The following is a 21,736-nucleotide window of genomic DNA, read 5'->3' as shown; positions in this document are numbered from 1 at the left end:
TATTTCCTTAGAGAAATGCATAGCTTGTTAACATTAGAATTGCTACTTTGCATACAATGATATTTAGGTTACACAAGTTTATCTTTAGATATTTGCATATGAATCAAATGAAACGCACCATTCTTCAACAACTGCCCCCAGTTCTGGTTTCTAGTCAAAAGAAACTTTTTAAATTGGAGGGAGCATCATTTTTCCAGATGCTTGATATAACTGTTCTTTTTGTATCTATATTCTCAACTTCCTTCTAATTCACTCATTTTACCTCCTTAATTAAACCCTGCATCCATTTTGTCCAGCACTGGTTTTGCTCTTCTCTGACTACTTTTAATATTGACCCTCTGTCATATATATGTTTTTGTACTGAATTATCTATTCATGATTATAAACCTTCTCTAAGGCTTACTTCTCCAGCCACATGGTAGTTTTGCAAGAAAGTGAACCAGGCCTGCTATTTCAATGCATTTTTACTATTGGGCGTGCTGTGAGAACATAAAAAAGTAAATGTGGATTGATTGCTTTATAACCCTGCAGTATCGTCTGCGAATAAACTGTAAGGAACTGGTACACATATTAACACCTTAAAATTCAGGAAAAACTACAATCAGTCATTCAAAAATGCAGTCAAGTCTCAGAAATCCTATCAGAGGCAAGGAGTTGTCCTAAAACATTAAAAAAATTGAGCTTAAAGAAGGTTTTAAAAGCCAGGCAGTTTCCTTGTTTCCATGTTTACCAGCAACACACAAGAATGTGGGAAAATTATTATGAGGAGCCTACACCAAGAAAGAGATAGGAATGATATGCAAACAGGACACTACACACTTGGAAATGGATGGCTTTAAGTTGACTTTAGGACTGGTACGCTTTCACTATGTTCACCTATGTCCCTTTCCTATGTCCTCCCTCAAATTCATACATATACATTACTTAGTATAGCTCAGCCCAAGAACTACCAAATATGAAACTTCAGTCCTTCTTGGCCCAATTTATCATAAACTCTGAATGTCTAAATTAGGAATTTGTAATGTTTAACTGTGGAGGAAAGTAATGGCTAGTCAAGTTAAAAAAATATATATCCTGGGCAGCTTAACTTAGTATTTCTCCAATGAAGGAAAATGACCAAGCCCTGCCTAATGTCAGCTCCAGGGAAAGACTTCAGAACCAGGAAGAAGGATTTGCAAATTCTTAAAATTGCCTTATGTTTATACTTTAATTTTGGAGACTCAATTCCTTTAAATTCTGCTCAATGCCTTACCCAGAGTGCTTCCATATTGAAAGCATTAAGTGGAATAGCTTCTGGTCGGAAAATACAAACAAGTTTCAGTTATCTCAATCACTAAGAACCAGAGAACAAGGCCCACCCTGCCTGACAAACAAGGAATTAGCCTCTTGGATTTGTGCAGTAGTTGAAAACAGTTAATGAACTTGCTAATATTCACTGCCTGTTGAGGAATTAGCTGATTTCCCAGCCTCACATATACATTATGAGGGGTGGAGACTCTCAGTCAGGTTGTTTCAGGATCCCACAAGTGAAAATAAAATCACTTCATGATCTACCAGACAGAGAGAACATTTAATATTAACAAGCATCTCAAAAGCCATAAGCTGCGCAGCGCATACAAACAATAGGACCCTTCAAAACAGTGTCTTAAAAATGTTCAAATCTCCTTTGGGGGCTGATTTCCTAAAACCCCATGGCTTTACATTCCATGGGATGCAATCAGCTTCACTTCATAGGACACTGAGTTTTGTCCTTCGTTTACATGAATTCACTACCACCTAATACTGCAAAATTGGTTAATCTGCGACATTGGACTGGGGGACTGGATAATGTTTGGTGTCAGGCAAAAGAGTGGAAAACGATTCTCTTTGAATTTTTTCAAATTGTATACTTCCTTACCGACGTGGTAAAATAAGTTCTCATTCTTCTTCTGGATAATGTTTCATGTTAGTTTGTTGTTGAACATCCACATATTTCTTTTCAACTCTAATTATTTGTTTATTTGAATAGTCTCGGCTATGGTCAGTGGTGAAATGTGAAGAGCTAATTTCAGCAGATGTTTGAAGCCAGCTTTGCGGAGAGCTCAGCAGGGAGTCTCTACACGGGACCCCCATGTAGGATGAGGGGAAAGAGGCTGGAGGTCAGGGTCATAGGTAAATTGGCATCAGCTTCCAAGGAGTGAAAGCAGAATCAAACCAGACATGGGCTAGGGTCTGATCCTGGCAATTGAGAAAGAAAGACATCACACAGGGAGTTAGAACACAGACAGAGGAAATGATACAGGGAGGTAAGGACTGAGCAGCTGAGGCCAGGAACAAGGAAACGCTAAATCAACTAAGTGTATGGATGGGCTGAGAAGAGGGTCAGACCAAGCTCGATGGTTAGTTGTTACCTTCTGTGAGAATGAGGTATAGGAAGTAGAATGTGTGTACTATTTCCTTGCTAATTATTGCTACCCAGACACTCTCAACTTACGTTTTGGAAATGCATCTCCTTGATCACAAAAACAAGTTAAGAAGAGAATGGGCAAGGCTGAATGTACCTCCATCTACCCACACAGCTGGACAAACAGCACCTACTGCCAATGAGTCGCAGCACCTTGGTGCATGAAGGGCCCTTAGAGCATTCATTTCCATGCTCATCTCCTATGGAACAGCTCAAAAAGGACCCTTGCCCTTTTGTTCATTTCAAAATAGATTGATCTGCATCTGAGAGATGTATGTATCAAATGGGCAAAGATGATCCGTCAGCTGATTCATGAGCTATTAAAGCAGCTAGGACCACGTAAATTCAAAGAGTATTCAAATGAAGGTAACCTTTCTGTGCAAAAAGGTACCTGCCAATTAAAACTTGTGAATATTGCCTTTGTCCCTCCGTGGAATAGTGTGGTTGTTAAATAAGTGTCAGTCCATTATGTTGAACTTCAAATTGCATTTTCAAAACATTTACATAATACCTCTTCAAATAAATTGAAAATTTCAAATATATATATATATATATATATATATATATATATATATATACACACACACACACATAAAATTACACTCTCATTGCATGAAATTAGAGGACATGGACAAAATATTATTTTTGCTGGAGAATAAATGGCCTTCTCGTGTAGTAATTTCAAAGGGTCACTTAATCAACAGAGAGTTCTCTGGGGTTATCATTTGTGCTTTTTATCAGTGTTCCCCTGGCATTATATTGGCAACTGCATGAAGAGTATGCATGGTGGTTTTTGAAAATAGGGACTAGTAGGAATTATTTTCACTATATGCATTACAAAGAAAACACAGCCCTTTTCTTTATTATTTGTCAAGTACTTTCCAACAATTGAACATCATCTTTGTCTCTTTTTATGATTATAAAAGCAATGTGTATCTTTGTAGAAAAATTAAAAGGTAGAAGAACAAGTGTAAAAAAACATAATCTCATCAGACTGAAGCAACCATGATGCTATCTTGGTACATTTCCTTGCACTTATATTTTTTTATATAATTAAGTCCACATTGTGCATATAGTTTTATATTCTGCTATTAGAAATTAACATTATAATAAGTTTCTTATTCATTCTACAACCTGTTTTTAATGGTGGCATAATAACATATTATATGGAATACCATCATTTATTTAAGCATTACCCCATACTATTGGATATCTCGGTTGATTGTACTTTTTCTTATTATAATATGATAATCATCTTTGTGCACAAAACTATTGTTTTAGAATAACGGCAAAGAAATGGTATAAATAAAATTATTTCCTTAGAGTCCAAAAAACTGAATTAATTGCAAGGTCAAGAAAAGTTTCATGGCCCTTGATACACATTCCAAATTGTAAGAAAAGATGATATAGGAACATTTGTGACAACATGGATGGACCTTGAGAGTGTAATGCTGAGAGAAATAAGTCAGAAAGAAAAAGCAGAGAACCATGTGATTTCACTGATATGTGGTATATAAACCAAAAACAACAAAAGAACAAGACAAACAAATGAGAAACAGAAACTCATAGACACAGACAATAGTTTAGTGGTTACCAGAGGGTAAGGGGGGTGGGGGGTGGGGGGTGGGAGATGAAGGTAAGGGGGATCAAATATATGGTGATGGAAGGAGAACTGACTCTGGGTGATGAACACACAATGGGATTTATAGATGATGTAATACAGAATTGTACACCTGAAATCTATGTAATTTTACTAACAATTGTCACCCCAATAAATTTAATAAAATAAAAAAATTTTTTTAAAATCATATATTATATAGAAGCAAGAAATTTCCAACTCAACAAATCAGGTATGGTACAAAAAGTATTGTCTCATCTGCATGCATGGAAAACTGTCTATATATTCACTGGAAAATAAAATATTACATTTTATATTTTAATCAAGAAATAATTGCACCCACACGAAAATTGAAGGAGTAAGAAGGTATCACAACAATTAGATTGAAGAGGCAATAAATGAGAAATTATAAACTATAAAATAATGAAATCAGTACTGTTAATATTAAATCTATGAAATGTATCCAAAGAAATATTCAGAGGTAAATAAGTGCCTTTTAATATTTTTATCATTTAAAAGTGAAAATAAAGTAAAATTGTCAATATATTGGGGGAAAAAACATTAAATCTGGAGGACAATTGTTGGGAATGGTGGGGTAACAATTGCACTCTCAGCTAATGAGGCAGTATGATCTGTGTTATAACCATAGACCCTGGTATCAGGTGGCTTGCATCCAAATCTCAAGTGTATCGCATTAATGGTGGTATGAAGTAGGGCAGGTTATTGAACTTCTTAGAAATTTAATTTTCTGATCTGGAAAATATCAGCTTGGCAAATATTTTCTGTAAAGGGCTAGATAGTAAATATTTTAGGCTTTGTGGGCTACATATACAGTAGTCCCCCCTTATCTGCAGTTTCAGTTATCTGCCGTTTCAGTTACCCATGGTCAACCATGATCCAAAAATATCTAATGGAAAATTCCAGAAATAAACAATTCATAAGTTTTAAATTGCACACCATTCGGAACAGCATGATGAAAGCTCGTGTCATCCCACTCCATCCCACCCGGGATATGAAGCATTGCTTTGTCCAGTGTCTCCATGTTGTATACCCTCCCCGCCCATTGGTCACTTTGTAGCCATGTTGGTTATCAGATGGACTGTCATATCACAGGGCTTGTGTTCAATTCACCCTTATTTACTTAATAATGGCCCCAAAGTGCATGAGTAGATGCTGGCAATTCAGATATGCCAAATAGAAGCTGTAAAGTGTTTCCTTTAACTGAAAAGGTGAAAGTTCCGTACTATCCGAGGTTCCAGAAAACTACCAGGGGTCTTTGAACATATCCGCCGTGGATAAGTGGGAACTACTGTTGTCTCTGCCTTAATCACTCTACTCTGACATTGTAGCACAAAAGAAGAACAGGCAATATGTAAAAAATGAGTGTAGCCATGTTCCATGTGTCTCACTAAAACTTAATTTACAAAAACAGGCAAGTGGAGGCTGGATTTGCTCCCATTGGGCCATGGTTTGCTGACCTTTAAATCACAGTGTTGCATGACAATTTAATTAAATATAATAAAGTCTGTGAAATACTCTACAGAGAAAATTAGGGTAGTGTAGAAAATACACACACAGAGAGATAGATATACCAACATTGCATTCCTGGGCTAAATCCCACTTGGTCATGGTATATAATCCTTTTTACATGTTTCTGGATTCAATTTCCTATAATTTTGGTGAGGTTTTTTTGCATCAATATTCATTAAGAATATGGACTATAGTTTTCTTTTCTTGCAATGTATTTGTCTGATTTCGGTATCAGGGTAGTACTGGCCTCAAAGAATGTGTTAGGAAGTATTCTGTTCTTTTCTATTTTTTAAAAGTTTGAGGAAGATTGGTGTTAATTCTTTTTTAAACATTTGGTAGAATTCAGCCATGAAGCCATGCGGGCCTAGTCTATTTATTGTGGGACGTTATTTGAATTATTAAATTGAATCTCTACTTTTTTACAGGTCTATTTAGATTTCTTATTTCTTCTTGAAGTTTTGATATTTTGTGCCTTTCTAAGAATTTTTCATCTCATCTTGCCTATCTAATTTGTTGGTATACAATCGTTCATAGTATTCCTTTATAATCCTTTTTATTTCTGCCAGGTCAGTAGTGATGTTCCCTCTTTCAAATTTTAGGAATTGAGTCTTTTCACATTTTTCTTGGTCTACCTAGCTAAAGGTATGTCAATTTTACTAATCTTTTCAAAGAACCACATTCTTTGAGTAGTTTTTCCCCATCCCTCCCCCATGTGAGCTCCAAATCTCTGCAACATGGAGCTGGGGACTGGCTGAGAAATGCTGGCAGCCTGCTTCTCCCATGGGGGAGGAGGGGTTCTTAGCCCTAGCCTGGAAGCTGGGGGCATTGGGACCCTGCGGTCCTGGGCTGTAACTGGGAGAGGTTGAGCTTCCAACATGCTGAGCTGGAGGATAGGTAAGGGAGCAGGTCACAGTGCTTGCTGAGACTTAGACTTAAAAAAAAATTAATGTTTCCCCATTTGCTGAATATTCTCTGAATTTCCAGAGACTTTAAATGGTTGTGTTCATCAGTAACATTCACCATTTGTGGTTGTCTCCCTGGAAAGAGGGAACATGGAACTCTTCGTGTCACCATTCTGTAAAATGCCTTTCCCATCATGCCTGCCTTTTGATACCAAGAGGAATCCCTTCCATTTAAATGAGCCCTCTTTCTTGTGCTAGGTCCTTTCCGGACTTGTCTAGCACTCTGTACTATTTTCGCTGGTGCATGCCACGGAGGCATGTGCCAGGAGAGCCCCACACTTATTCCTGTCAACTCGATTCCTGTTCCAAGTTGGTTCCCTTTCCTTCTGTCTTTGTCTAGGCTCTCTGTCCTTCACTTCCATTCTTCTTGCTGCTGCTGCCCATGTACTTAATAAGGTAGCATCTGCCACACTGTAGAAGGCACCCACTGGGCATAACAAACCAGTTGGGAAGGGAGTGATGTAAGGTGTAACTTCTTGCTAACTAAGAACATACAAAAGAAGTACAGTATCTACTTAATCAAAAAAGTATCTACTTTCAAAAAAGGATGGGCATTTATTATCAGGAAAGTAGGAAGAATTCAAAAGCTTAGAATAAAATATTTTGAATACATGTGACTTATGTAAAAAACTCTCCACGTTGTCCTGTGGTCCATTCACACAGCAAGCACTGCTCTGTGGAGGGCAATTCGGAAGCGCTTACCTAAAGAACACATCGGACTGCACCCTCAACCCCTGTCCCCACCCCCACCTCAGCCACTGCACCATGACTCTCCTAACATCCCCTCCTCCCTGCTCTCTGGTACATTCTTATCCTCAGATGTCTACTGATGCATTGGACTACCTTGCAAGACAGAAAACATATCTTGAAAGCAGGGGTCCCATTGTCCTTATCTCTGCAAACCTAGCCAGGAGCAGGTGCAGGGCCTGGCAGAAAGTAGTCTCTACAAATGTATGCTGACTGGCTGGATGGATTGTTGCACATTGCCAGAATCATAAAAGCCAAACTTCTTAGCTAGGTTTTCAGGGCTCTCCCGATCTGGCCCCCGCACAATGCTCCTACCAATATTATCACCTTCAATTCTTCTTCCCAACATGGACTCTTCGTTCCAGCCCAGCCAATCTGCTCCCTTATCCTCAAGAGTCTCCCGCATCATTTCACCTGCTCACCGTGGCTGTGCCTTGCCCACAGCTCTGCTTATCTGAATACTCTTCCTCCCTTCTTCAAGGCCACTCTTGAACCTGCCCAGATTTTGCCTCAGAAGTGGCTGTCTCCACAGAGTAGGCTAGGCCTATTTCCATGAGGGTAGGCAGAGAACCTTCAAAGGTCACCAGCTGGCTTGGATGTCTTTGAGGGGGAGCAGAATATGCGACACCAAATATGTCATTTGGGCATAAAGATTATTTTGAGCTGAAAGCAATCAAAACCCAGGAGATTCAGGAAAAGCTCTTTATCTCCCCCTCAACTACCTAAATTTACATTTTGACGACTTGTGCCAGGAAGAGAGCTATTACCAGAGATACCTAAGAAGCTTATCTGCACAGCAGGACAACAGGTTGTTTTCCAAACATCTCCTCTCACCTTTCTATGAATGATCTTCTTCCCCTTTGTGTCCCCAGAACTCTACCCTTTTTCTTTAGCTCAGGATGTTATATAAGCCTCAATTCCCTGACTGTTTTTATGTCTCATATTTTTATGTGGCTTCCTGTATGTATGAAATTTCTTCAATTTTCTCCTGTTAATCTGTCTTATATCAATTTAAGTATTAAACTAGCCAAAGACCTTAGAAGGGAAGAAGGAAAAAGTTTTCCTTCCTTCCATCTTCCTTCACCTGTGGTATTGATAGAAACAGTGACAAGAGTAATGCCAGAGAGAGTCCCATGGCGCATGTCATTAAAAGATGCTCCTCTAGTCTGACAGCAATTTTGAATCGGCTCACTTTGGGAACAGATGTCCAACCAGCCTTGAAAATCACCCAGTCTTTAGTTTCTGGAATTTGTCTCTGTTTATGGAAAATCACAGTAACATTTGCCTCTCTCAAGTCTCATTCTTCATGATTCTGTGAAGAAATTTGTTTTCTGTTCAACAAATATTTAAATGACCACCTTGAGCCAAACAAGTGCTGCTGTTACAAACAGTGTGTTTGTTATTCCGTCTAAAAATGATTCAGGCCAAGGGGATGATTGCGTCTGGGCAAGGGGGCTTTGATTCCTTTAAAACTACTAGGTGTTCTACTTAGTCTCCTTAAATTTGAGCTGCAAATCCCTCTTTAATGTGTGAGATGGTTGAGTGTAGCCTTTCCAGGATTAAATGTCCCCTGGAGTCTCTATTTTGCATTACAAATGAACACCCACTATCCTCCTGACATGACCTATCCTTGGAATTTGACCACAGCAAACTTTCTGCATATTAAGAGTAAGGTGTTTGTCCATCTCGGCCTTCCCTGGGTCCATGATAAGCTGCCATTGAAACAACGAGCTGTGGCCTCAAAATGTCCTATCCTCTGTGATTAGGTTGGCGCAAAAGTAATTGCAGCCTTTGCAATTAGTTTTAACCTGTTAAACCGCAGTTACTTTTGCACCAACCTAATAAATTATTATAATCTAGTATTTCAGGAAAGAAAAACAGTGTAATCTACTCCAGGAGCCTGGGTTGGGCTGGTACACATGCCTTCTCTGATGAGCACCTCCTTTGGTTGCACAGGCAGCAATCGACTCACTCCAGAGCATTGCACATGCCTGATGTTGGGGAACCTCAAAGAAATCTTTGATGAGAATAACAGTGACAATTGAGGTGGGACATGGATGGTGATAGCCTTCTTTACCTACTATGCACATTGTTTAAGAATGTGCATCTCTGTTTACAAATATGCCTTGGATATCTTGCCTCCCTGGATTAGTACCACAGTACTGTGAGGTAGGCAGGACAAGAATTACTATTCCCATTTATCAGAGGAGAAAACTAAGGGCCAGAGGTGCAAAAGGCTTGTCTAGGATCACAAAACTAGTAAGTGAGAGAACTGGAAGAAGAATCAAGAATTTCTGACTTCTGAGCCAGAGCTCAGTGGGAAGAAGGCTTCCTGTGATCTGCCTTCTGGCTGAAATGGAACTATAAGAGCCCTGAGTACCTAGGGTGTGTGGGTAATGTAGGGGTAAATCTATATGGTTGCTCTTTGGTTATCTACCTCCAGGACTGACATTTCTGCCTGAACTTCCAAGTAGACAGTTATTTCATTCATTCATTCATTCATTCATTCATTCATTCATTCATTCAATAAACATATACTGAGCTTCTAGTATGTTCCAGACACTGGGAATACAGCAGAGAAGAATGCCAACACAGTTGCTGATTTCCTAGAACTTATAGCCTAGTGTAAGAGAGATCCATTGAACAGAAAATTACCAAAATAATTGCAAATTGTGATAGGTGCTCTGAAGGAAAAGCATAGGGTGCTATGAAAGAGAATAAAAAGGGTATCTTACCAGTTTGGGCGGGTCAGCGAAGGCCTCTCTAACAAAAGCATATTTTAACAAGTTGAAACCTAAAGGATGGAATAGGAGTCACCAGAGAGTTGGTTGAGGATGGTCTGGCAGCAGGGGTGAGTGGTGTATTAAGGAAATGGAACAGTATGAGTAAGGGGCCCAACACAGGACCGAGCTTGGTGCATTAGAGAAAGAAAGAGAAGACACATGTGTCCAGCGTGGAATGAATGAAGGGGAAATTAGAGAAAGGTGAACCTGGAAGATGAACAGAGGTCAGATCTCAAAGGCCAGGGACAACCTCCTTTTGAGTCTGCTTTGAATGTACTTGACTGAGACCTAGACTCATGAGCACTCTGCCAATGCCGATGGTTGTATTATTCAGGCCTCTTCCCCTTCATCTGAGATGTTCTGGGGCCACCTAGAGGCCAAAACACAATGCCCAGTGGGACAATTAAGGCTAAAAAATTTAGGGAGTGTTCCCAGCAACTACAGAGACAGCGGGTACAGGGGTTGCATGAGGCATTCACTTTGGCTGGAGGCTTCCTGGCAGTCAAGGCATAGAGGGAAATTATTGAGTTTCGTGGTGTTTGTTCTCTGGCAACAAAAATTAAAGTGAAAGCCAACTGAGCAGCTTCCAAGGCCAATGAGCCCTGAAGCTCAGTTAAATGGCGAGGTCTTTACTTGGGACCTAACAGTGTATTATGTCTTCAGCAAGTGCAGCCCCAAATGAACGGCAACTCTGCTCCCGCCGATGGCTCCATTAAGCATGGAAACATGTACAGCACCCTGCAGGAAGAGGGGGACGGAGATATTTCCACAAGCTGGGGAGATAATAGGGTTTAGTTACTCTCTTCTCTGATGTTTGAACTTAATGCAGGAAAATGAATAAACACAACTTGATGATGGGGGAATTAATGTGCCCATTAGCTTGCCTCTCTCCACTGGATGATCTGAATACATTTGGAACAGAACAACATTTCAAATATTTTCTGACTGAAGTGCTGATAATGTGGGCCACAGTTGGGAACCCAAACCACTTGGGGACTAAATGAGTCCAATTTCTCCATCCCTGTTTGAGAAAATAAGCACCTTCCTTTTACCCTCCAGAAAGTGATGGTGGAGCTTCTTAGAGGTGGCAACTTCAAACCCTGGACCAAGTCAGCTGGATTTACACACACACACACACACACACACACACACACACACACACACACACACACAATGGAAATGTTAAGTCCTTATTATAAAAGGTTGCAGGAGCCTGGGGAGCCTTGACTGAAAAGACACTCATGGCTTATAGAACATGAAAGTTGATGTTACAAAAGCCAAATGCTGTATGGACAGAGCAGCATGTATTCAAAGGTATATCTGTGCCTAAGTGGCTAAAAGCTCCAGCTTAGGCAGGATGTTTGTTCCTGGCGTGGGCTGGGGTCTGAGAGAAGCAGAAATATCAGCCTTGGTCATGAATGTGGCTGCCTTCCCAATGGTACGCCTGTATTCCTGGAACAGGGTGGGGAGAGGCAGGAAGCAGGCAGGAGGTGGGCAGGGAAAGGTAGGCATGTTTCAGGTTAGCTGTCATCCGGGGCTCAAGGGGTACTCACTGATGCAGTAGAAAGGAAGGAGCTCCAACATTTCTCTCAAGGAATAAGCTAACTTTGACCAGAGAGATGACTGCTCAGGATCTGGGAGAAAACCTAGAACCTTGTAGGTGTAAGTGCCACCACTTGGGCATAGGTTCCAGTAGTCTCGGGATAAGTATGGCTCCCTTTATCAAAGACTAAAGACCAGTCTAGGGGGTAAACATGAAGGATTACTAGGCTGGGTTCAGACAGGTCAGAGAGTGTATGAACGCCAAAAAGAGCAGTGGGCAGCAGCCTGGGGATGCCATCGTTTAAAGGGCAGGCCAAGGAAGAGTTCCCTAGATCATATACTCCTTCTGGGCAGGGAGTGGCTCTTATTTACTATCGCATCCTCAACACCTAGTATTCCACCTTGCACATAGTAGGTTCTTGAGAAATATTTGTTGGATAGACAAAGAGGATTCCACAAAGAAGACTGGCAAAAAAGACAGAAATGTGAGGAGAACCAGGATGGTGCAGTGTCACAGAAGTTAAGAGAGCAGAGGGATTCAAGAAGGAGACAGAGGGGAACTGTCAAATGCAACAGACAGCCAAATAAGGTCAGGAACATGTTTCATATATCAATGAAACTTCCAAGTTGATGAGGTCCCAAACCCTGATCTCTAGTCCAGACCTTTCCCCATGAGAACCAAGTCTGAATATCCAAGTCACCGTGGACCATCTCTACCTTGACATCTCAAATACAGACAGAACTTATTCCACAATAATGATCCCAAATCAACATATTATCTTTCTTCCAATTCTTGGCCTCCTGTCTGCTCTGATCCACTTCCTCTGTCACGACCCTGGCCCAGTCTGCCATTATCTCTCATGTGGAAAATTGAGATAACTTCTTAACTGGTCTACTTACATCCACCCTTGCTTCCTCACAAACTTGTATTCAAAAACCAACAAGAGGGATATTTTTTCCAATTTTAACTTTTAAATTTAAATTTATTTTTATTTACATTCAGAAAAATTCACTCTTCTGGTGTACAGTTTGATGAGCTTTGACAGCCATTAGCACACAGTCACACAACCACTACTTTATCCAAGACACAGAATGGTTCCATAACTACCCCAAAAAAGGTTACCTCATGCTACCCCTTTGTAGTCAAACCTCCTGCCCACACACATAACCCCTGGCAACCACTGATCCATTCTACATCCCAACAGTTTTGCCATTTGTCATAGGAATGAAATCACAGAGTACGTAGCCTTTTCACACAGGCTTCTTTCACTGAGCATAATGCATTTGAGATTCATCCACGTTGTTGTTCTTTTTATTACTGTCGTTCTTTTTATTACTGAGTAGTATTCCACTGGGTGGATGTGTCACAGTTTATTTATTCATTCCCAAGTTGAGGGATGTTTGGGTTGTTTCTAGTTTTTGTTTGACAATTATGAAAAAGCTGCTATAAACATTCACATGGAGGTTTTTGTATGAACATGTGTTTTCACTTCACTTGGGGAAATACCTAGGAGTAGGATTGCAGGTCACATGAGACGTGTATGTTTAACTTAAAAAATCCCGCCAAACTGTCTTCCAAACTGGCAGCATCAGTTTGCATTTCCGCCAGCAATGGATGAGGATTCTAGTAGCTTTATAACCTCACCAGTACATGGCTTATCAGCTCATATATATACACAGGGTGCCCAAAAATGTATACACATTTCAAGAAAGGAAAAAAACTGTATTAAACTTGTAATACTCAATATATACCGACAACAAAAGGTGAATACAAGTCACATTTGACTTCTGCAGTGACAAGAGGTGCTCAAAGTGGTTATTTTAATATCGTCTTTTTCCTTTCTTAAAACGTGTATACATTTTTTTGGCATCGTGTATGTGTGTGTGTGATTGTGTGTGTGTGTGTGTGTTTTCAATGTTAGTCATTCTAATAGATGTATAGTGGTTCTCATTGTGATTTTAAATTACATTTCCAAATTGACAAATGATACTTCATTTTTTCATGTCCTTATTTGTCTATATATATTCAAGAAGAGTTAATTTTTCAGTCTGTTCAGCTTTTTACCTGTTGTTAAGATAGACTGGCGACTTCCAAGCTCCTTACATGTGAACCAGCAACCAGAAGTCCCACTTTTGTTTTTTGAATGGTGGCTCTAAAGATTATAATGTACATATGTAATCTTTTATAGCCTGTTTAAAGTTAATATCACACTTCAAGTAACATGTAGAAGCCATACAATTTATAGGCTCCTTTGCACTTTCTTATGTTATAGTTATTATATGTATGGTACCTACATACATCGAAACCCCCCAGATATTATAATTTTTGCTTCAAATGTCATTCATACTTTAAAGAACTCAAGGATAAAATATATAACACAGATATTTACTATTTCTGTTGCTTAGTTGGGCTTCTTGAATCTGTAAATGTATGTTTTTATCAAACTTGGGAAGTTTTCAGCCATTACTTCTTCAGTTGTGTGCAACATTAATGCAAGATGTTAAAAACATGGGAAACTGAAGGGAAAGGGGAGTATGTGGGAAATCTATGTACTATGCACTCAATTTTCTATAAATCTAAAACTGTTCTAAAAAATAGTCTATTAATTAAAACACTAAACATGCAACTATCATGCAACCCAGCAACTGGACTCCTGTACGTTTATCTGAGAAAAATAAAACATTTTGTTCACTCCAAAACCTGTATATAGATGTTCATAACAGTTTTATTCTTAATAACCAACATCCTGGAAACAGCCCAAATGTCCTTTATCTGGGGTAATGATTAAACAAACTGTGGTACATCCATACCATGGAATACTACTGAATGATAACAAATGAACTGTTGAGGGGCGGCCGGTTAGCTCAGTTGGTTAGAGCGCAATTGCAATGCTCCTAACACCAGGGTTGCCGGTTCGATCCCCACATGGGCCAGTGTGAGCTATACCCTCCACAACTACCTTGAAACAACTATTTGACTTGGAGCTGATGGGCTCTGGAAAAACACACTTAAAATAAATAAAAGTTCAAAAATACACAGGAACTGTTGACATATACAACAACTTGGATGAAGCTTCAGAGTATTAGGTTAAGGGGGAGCAAACAACCCCAAAAATTTACTATATTACTCTATTTATATAACATTTTTGAAATGGTGACATTATAAAAATGGAGAATAGATGAGTGGTCACCAGGGGTTAAGGAGGAGGAGGTAGGTATGGGAGATGTAGTCAGCTCAATATACTATCACAAAATATCATAGAATGTATAGCTTAACAGAAATTTACTTCTCATAGTTCCAGAGGTTGCAAAGTTCAAGATTAAGGTGCCGACGATTTGGTTAATGGTAAGGGCCCTCTTTTTGGTTTGCAGACAGATGCCTTCTTGCTGTATACTCACATGGCAGAGAGAGCAAGCTTGGGTCCCTTCATCCCCTTATAAAGGCACCAATACTGTCATGGTGTTCCACCCTATGACCTCATCCAAACCCAATTACCTCCCAAAGGCCCCACCTCTAAATACCATCACATTGGGGATTAAGGCTTCAATGTATGACTTTTAAGGGATACAAATATTCAGTTCATAACAGGAGGGAAGTGAGTGTCTAAAAAAGGCAACATAATATCCTGGTTGTGATATTGCATTATACTTTTGGAAGGAAGATGTTACCATCGTGGAAAATTGGGTAAAGGGTACATAAGTTCTACCTGTATTATTTCTTAAAACTGCATGTGAAACTACAATGATCTAAAAATAAAAGGGTTAATTAAAAAACTGTCTGCAGACAATGCTCCCCTTTCTTACTTGCACCAGGGGTATACTACTCCCACTGCCCCATCCTTAGTAGCCAACTATTCCAGCCTAAGTTTTCTTAACAAGAAGGTAGTTTAATCAGTGTTGGGTTTGTAGCCTTCACATAAGATTTCAGTCCTTGGGGTTGTTGTCATTGACTTTTAGTGAGATTTTTGGTCCTTTTGGAGGCCTTTAGTTGCTTACAGTATGCAACAGACACCACTATGAGGTAGGTGGCCTAGAGGTGATGTATTATTTGGTGTATCTGTCTGCCTTTTGGAGGGGGTTGGCACTACCATCCCACATACTTCACCCAATATACATTCCTGCAATCAACATCCTGATGTTGGTGCCCCACCAATCCCCTGCAAACACATGCAGAAACACCAGACCTTTTCCCTCCTTGCCTGTGGGATGGTGTTAAGAAACTGGTCTTCAGTGCTCAGACCTCACCCAGTCCTTATTGCCAATGTCTGGCTACTTGTATAGACTTTTGGTCTAACCCCAAACCCCGCAAAACCCCACCTCTCTTCCTTCTCACACACTTGCCTCTTCCCTTCCTCCCTCTCATCAAAGAACTCACACACACACACACACACACACACACACACACACACAAATTTTTGCAACAGCTTGATTTTTATTCGTCAGCATGGGTGTACCCTGTGAGTGCAAGGTTTGGTCTCTAAGTAGTTGGCCATTTCTCACTGGCTAGACCTTGGATATTTCACACATAGTTCTTAGGTCTCTGACCTCCCTCTGAAGTTCTGGCTGCCCAGGTGGTCACGTGATGTGATGGGTTTCTCCGCACTTTCTTGATCCTCTTTTGCCTCATTTCCATTTGGATTCAGTGCCTCATTCAGCCTGTGACAACGGCCAAATGATGATAGCCTTCTAGCTTTTTTAGACTCAATTGAATGACTGGGAGTTTGGGGAGAGGTTTCTTTCTTGAACTCCCTTGAAGGGGTCATTTTACCTCTATGGTGGTCCTGGGCACCTGGAAGGACAAAAGGATGAGCCCAGAAGGACATTGGTTTGGGGGAAGAGGGTGTGGGGTGGATGGGAACAGGGGCTTCAGGAGAAAGGGTGCAGTCTGAGGAGGGGATGTGTGCCAGGCAAGGACAAGGGTGGAGTTTAGGGGGCAGGTAGTCAAAGGGGAAGAAGAGGAGTTTGGATGGGGTCATCTCACTTTGCCTCTGCCTCTGAACTTCAATGGACAGGTGGGCTTCCTCTTCTTTCTCCCTTTGGTGCTTGGGGATGGATTTTTCATAACTGCTAATTACCTGCGGTTTCCTGGTCACCCTTGCCATATCAGTGCCTCCCAGTGGTCTGTGCCAGGCCTCCTTAACTCCCTAGTATACCTGCCCCTCTCCAGCACAATGAGGGGCCACACCCTTCAGCTGTTTGTTTGGCAAGGCTCTCCTCTCGCCCATAATAGCACTGGAGGGGCTTTAGCAACACAGAGCACCATTCTGACATATCCATGGGGGAGGGGCGCTGCTGGCAAGGCTAAGATGCTCTGGTGAAAGAAAGGGGGAATTTTCTTAGCACCGCTAAATAGCTTTCCAAACTGACCTGCCACCCTTCTCATCTCCCCATGTCAATTCTAGTGGGTCATATGGCAGACAGCGTGTGGCCTCCAAACCTTTCCCCACAACCACCCTATTCAGTGGCACATTTTGTTTTCTCTCACCCTTCACCATTACTAATTCTTTTTTATACTTTATCTTCAGTACATCCATGGTAATGTGGCCATATTTAAGTCTATATGGAGATGTAAATCATCTCATTTCCCTCCTACAAACTCCTCTACACACTTTGAAGACCATTCAGTCATTGGTCACTACCAGGGATCTTTTCCAACCCACCTCCTTCTCCCAGTGTCCACATTGCTCTCCTCAATTTCCTGTTTTCCAGTCTAATATCACTGCCTTCAGTGAATAGATTTGCTCAACTAGTTATCTTACCCTTGCTTGAAGTCTGAGGTTTCATGTTCGCTCCAGTAGGTACAGTATCTAGACATAGGTTTAACAGTGGAGGGTGAATGAGACAGGTATTTACATGCCAGAAGTTGGGCTTGATGTTTACATGTAGGAAACTGCAACCCCTCCAGCCCTCACCTTCTCAAGAAACGCGGGGAGTCACAGCCTTGGTCGAGTCCACAGAGCGATGGGGGCCCAGGCCCTGCTGGGTGAAGGTGGGGACCAGAGGGAGGACGCTGCCTCCCACAAACCATCGCGGCCCCTGCCATCAGCCTTGGGCATTGCCGTGCGCAGCGGCCGGATGTGACGTCACAGACCTTCCTGCGAGGACGCAGGGCAGGGAGGGCCTTGGTCTGAGGGACCCGGCCTCCGGTCAACAGAGGGAGGTTCTCAGGAACTGCCAGGGCTCAAGGTGAGGACGATGAGGAAGGACTAAGGGACCCCAGAACCCAGAAGAGTAAGTCCTGGGAGCCCTCGGGGCGGGAGGACCACACGTGGTGTGTCCTGACTTCCACATCCGGGTCTGAGCGAGACTGGCGACGTGGTATAAGGAGCGGGGCCTCAGATTGACAAGAGGGAGGTTCCCAGGAACTGCCAGGGCTCAAGGTGAGGACGATGAGGAAGGACTGAGGGGACCCCAGAACCCACAACAGTAAGTCCTGGGAGTCCTCAGGGCGGGAGGACCACACGTGGTGTGTCCTGACTTCCACATCCGGGTCTGAGCGCGACTGGCGACGTGGTATAAGGAGCGGGGCCTCAGATTGACAAGAGAGAGGGCCGAAGGTCTGTCATAGTCAAGGTGACGACACAGAGGGAGGACTGAGGGGACCCTGGGCCCCACAAGAGAAGGGACCCCAGCGAAGCCCGCCCCTGCCATCAGCCCTGGGAGACCCCGAGGGCGCGATGACCACGTGAGGGTTTCCCTAACGTCTACATCCGGGTCTGACACGAACTGCCCACTTGGTATAAGGAGGGAGCAGGGCCTCAGGTTGGCAGAGGGGAGGATCGAGGTCCATCCTGGTGTCAAGGTGAGCAGGTAAGGGAAGGACTGAGGGACCCTACACCCCAGAACAGAATCGGGCCTGGGAGGCCCTGAGAATGGGATTTTCACACTTGGCTTTTCCTAAATTTCACATCCAGGTCTGAGAAAACTGCCAACTTGGTAAAAGGAGCAGGGCGTCAGATTGACAAGAGGGAGGGCCCAGGGTGTGTCATAGTCAAGGTGACGACACAGAGGGAGGACTGAGGGGACCCTGGGCCCCACAAGAGAAGGGACCCCACCGAAGCCCGCCCCTGCCATCAGCCCTGGGAGGCCCCGAGGGCGGGATGACCACGCGAGGGTTTCCCTAACGTCTGCATCCGGGTCTGACACAAACTGCCCACTTGGTATAAGGAGGGAGCAGGGCCTCAGGTCGGCAGAGGTGAGGACCCAGATTGTGCAGGGGTGGAAAAGGAGGCCGGAGGGAATCTGGACCCCAGAGCAGAGTCAGCCCGGGAGGCCCCAGGGTGAGATGGCCACAGGGCATTTCCTGACATCTGCATCCTGGTCTGAGAGAGCCTGGGGGCTTGGTGTGGGGCTAGGGCCTCAGGTCCGCAGAGGGAGGGCCCAGGTCTTCCTGGGAGTCAAGGTGAGAATGCAGAGGGAGAAGGAAGGGACCCGGGACCCCAGAACAGAGGCGATTCCACAGAGATGCTCCCCTGCTGTGGACCCTGGGCAGGTACAGCTGGGAGTGGGGAGTGGTTCCAAGTGTGATGTTTCCTGACTTCCTGCTTGGGCAGCTGAGGAAGGTGAGGTTTACGCACAGAGGGCTGGACTGAGGGAGGCAGAGGGAGGAGGCCCAGGCCTCTTGAGGAGTCATGGCGAGGACTGGGAGAGAAGACTCGGTGAACCCACAGCACAGGAGAATGTACAGACACCCAACACCCCCCCCCCACCACCCCTTCTGTCAGCCAGGGGAGGACCTGAAGCTGTGTGGCTGCATTAGGTGACCCCTCATTTCCATCCTTGGTCTCACACAAAGGTGAGACCTTTGTTTAGGGAGGGTGGCCTCAGGTAAACAGGGGAAGCCCTGCCAGGCATGAAGCTGAAGAGTGAGTGGACCCCACATCCCAGGACAGATGGACCCCACGGTAGTTGGTCATCCCTCGCTGTTCCCCCTGGGAGGCCCTGGGCAGGTGTGGCTACATGTGGGGCTCCCTCACTTCCTTCTGTTCAGTATCAGGGGTGTGTGGTCTTCTTCTGAGAGTTTTGCCTCAGGCCAGCAGAGGGGTGCAGCCGGCCCTGCCAGAAATAAGGTGAGGACCCTAAGGGAGCACAGCGGGGACCACACACCCCAGAACAGTGGGTATCTCACAGAGTCCCGCTCACCCCTCTTGTCAGCACTGGGGGCTCAGGGCTGTGCATGCCATCTGCAAGCTGAGGTGTCCCCTTGTTTCCTGTTACAGGGGCTCCATGAGCTGGGAAGTAAAGACCTTAATCTGAGGCACGTGGCCGCAGGTCATAGAGCAGAGGAGGCCCAAGCAGTGTCAGAAGTCAACGCGAGGTACATACCCTGAATGTGTCCCCAGGAGCTCCCCCACCCCAGAATAGAGGGGACCCCAGTGTCTCCAGGATCTTGGGAGTGCTGGCTGCACCCTGAGGAGACATCTTACTTCCTCCTTCAGGATCTTACAGGACAGCCCGCTGAGGAGAGACTGTGACGCCCGAGAGCACCCACACAGAGGAGACCTGTAAGTCGCCTTTGTCAGAGGCTCCTAAGGTGGGTTTCTCAGCTGAGGCCACTCACATTCCCTGTCTCCCCCAGGTCCGTGGGTCCCCATCGCCCACCTCCTGCCCACACTCTTGTGGCTGCCTGACACGAGTCATCATGCCTAGAGCTCCGAAGCGACGACGCTACATGTTTGAGGAAGACCTTGATTCCGAAAGTGAGGCCCAGGGCCTCTTGGGTGCACAGATTCCCGAGGCTAAGGAGGAGGAAGCCACCTCCTTCCCTTCCTGCAGCTGGTCTGCCTCGCCTTCCTCTCCCTCCTCTTCTTCTTCCTGCTCCTGCTCTTCTTGCTCCTCCTCTTCCTTCTGCTCCCGGTCTTCTTCCCCCTCTTCCTCCTGCTCTTCTTGCTCTTCCTCCTGCTCCCACTCTTCTTCCTCTCCCTCTTCCTCTCCTTCGTCCTCCTCCTCTTCCTCTTCCTGTTGCTCTTGTCTGGTCTCAGGCTACATAAAGGCACGTTCTGCTGCTACTGGGACACCAAGGCCTCCCCAGCTTCCTCAGAGAGCCTGCTTCCTTCCCAATGTCACGGCAGTCACTCCATCAGCCCAATTATGTCAGGGCTGCAGCAGCCAGGAAGAAGAGGGGCCAGACACTTTGCAGGCCCTGCCAGACACTGGCTCCTTGCTTAGAGAGGCCATAGACGATAGGGCGGATGCTTTGGTGCGGTTCCTGCTCCAGAAGTACCGTGCAGAGGAGCCGACCACACAGGTGGAAATGCTGAGCATCATCATCAGAGAGCACGAGGACCACTTCGCTGAGATCCTCAGTCAAGCTTCGCTGTGCCTGCAGCTGGTCTTTGGCGTTGATGTGAAGGAAGTGGACCCCAGCAACCACTCCTATGTCCTGGTCACCACCTTAGGCCTCACCTACAATGGGATGGGGAGTGATGAGCACAGCATGCCCAAGACCGGCCTCTTGATAAATATTCTAGGTGTGATCTTCATGCATGGCAACCGTGCCCCTGAGGAGGCGGTGTGGGAAGCGCTGAATGACATGGGGCTGCATGATGGGGTGCAGCATTCCATCTACGGGGAGTCCAGGGGGCTCATCACCAAGGTTTGGGTGCAGGAACAGTACCTTCAGTACCGGCAGGTACCCAACAGCGATCCTGCACGCTACGAGTTCCGGTGGGGTCTCAGGGCCCATGCTGAAACCAGCAAGATGAAAATCCTGGAGTTTTTGGCCAAGGTCACCAATACCATCCCCAAGGCCTTTCCTACCTTGTATGAGGAGGCTCTGAGAGATGAGGAAGAGAGATCGCAAGCCAGAATTGTCGTCAGGGTCAATGAGGTGGCCAGGTCCTATTCTACAGCCACCTTCAGCACCTTCTCTTGCCTTAAGTCTGAAGAGAACAATCCCTGTTCTAAGCGGAGAGGCAGAATGCGCAGTGGCAGGTACTGAGTATACAACACGTTTGTGTTCCTGCTGTACAAGGGTGGTTTGGAGATTTTTTTTTCTTTTTGGTATTTTTCAGATATTGTTCCTATTAATAAAAGGTTCAGGGGCCGGCCCAGTGGCTCAGACGGTTGGAGCTCCATGTTCCTAGCTCTGAAGGCTGCCGGTTCGATTCCC

The 21,736-nt window shown here is 44.0% G+C and overlaps 1 protein-coding gene across 1 annotated transcript; it reads left to right on the top strand.

The window, feature by feature from the left end:
• The first annotated feature begins 19,679 nt into the window (after positions 1 to 19,679).
• Positions 19,680 to 21,701, top strand: LOC141569590 (melanoma-associated antigen 10-like). Its single transcript, XM_088794855.1, has one exon. It carries the CDS (start codon positions 20,267 to 20,269, stop codon positions 21,563 to 21,565), a length of 1,299 nt encoding a protein of 432 aa, XP_088650981.1. The 5' UTR covers positions 19,680 to 20,266; the 3' UTR covers positions 21,566 to 21,701.
• Positions 21,702 to 21,736: the final 35 nt, after the last annotated feature.

This window comes from Rhinolophus sinicus, chromosome 18, assembly GCF_057876585.1.
Source record: "Rhinolophus sinicus isolate RSI-liver-muscle chromosome 18, RSI-T2T, whole genome shotgun sequence".
Classification (NCBI taxonomy): domain Eukaryota; kingdom Metazoa; phylum Chordata; class Mammalia; order Chiroptera; family Rhinolophidae; genus Rhinolophus; species Rhinolophus sinicus.
The sequence above is the reverse complement of the archived record's forward strand: the minus strand, read 5'-3'. Positions and strand labels throughout refer to the sequence as shown.

What these genes read in the sequence shown, in the direction of transcription:
- LOC141569590 (XM_088794855.1), top strand. Translation starts at nt 20,267, where the DNA reads ATGCCTAGAGCTCCGAAGCGACGACGCTACATGTTTGAGGAAGACCTT.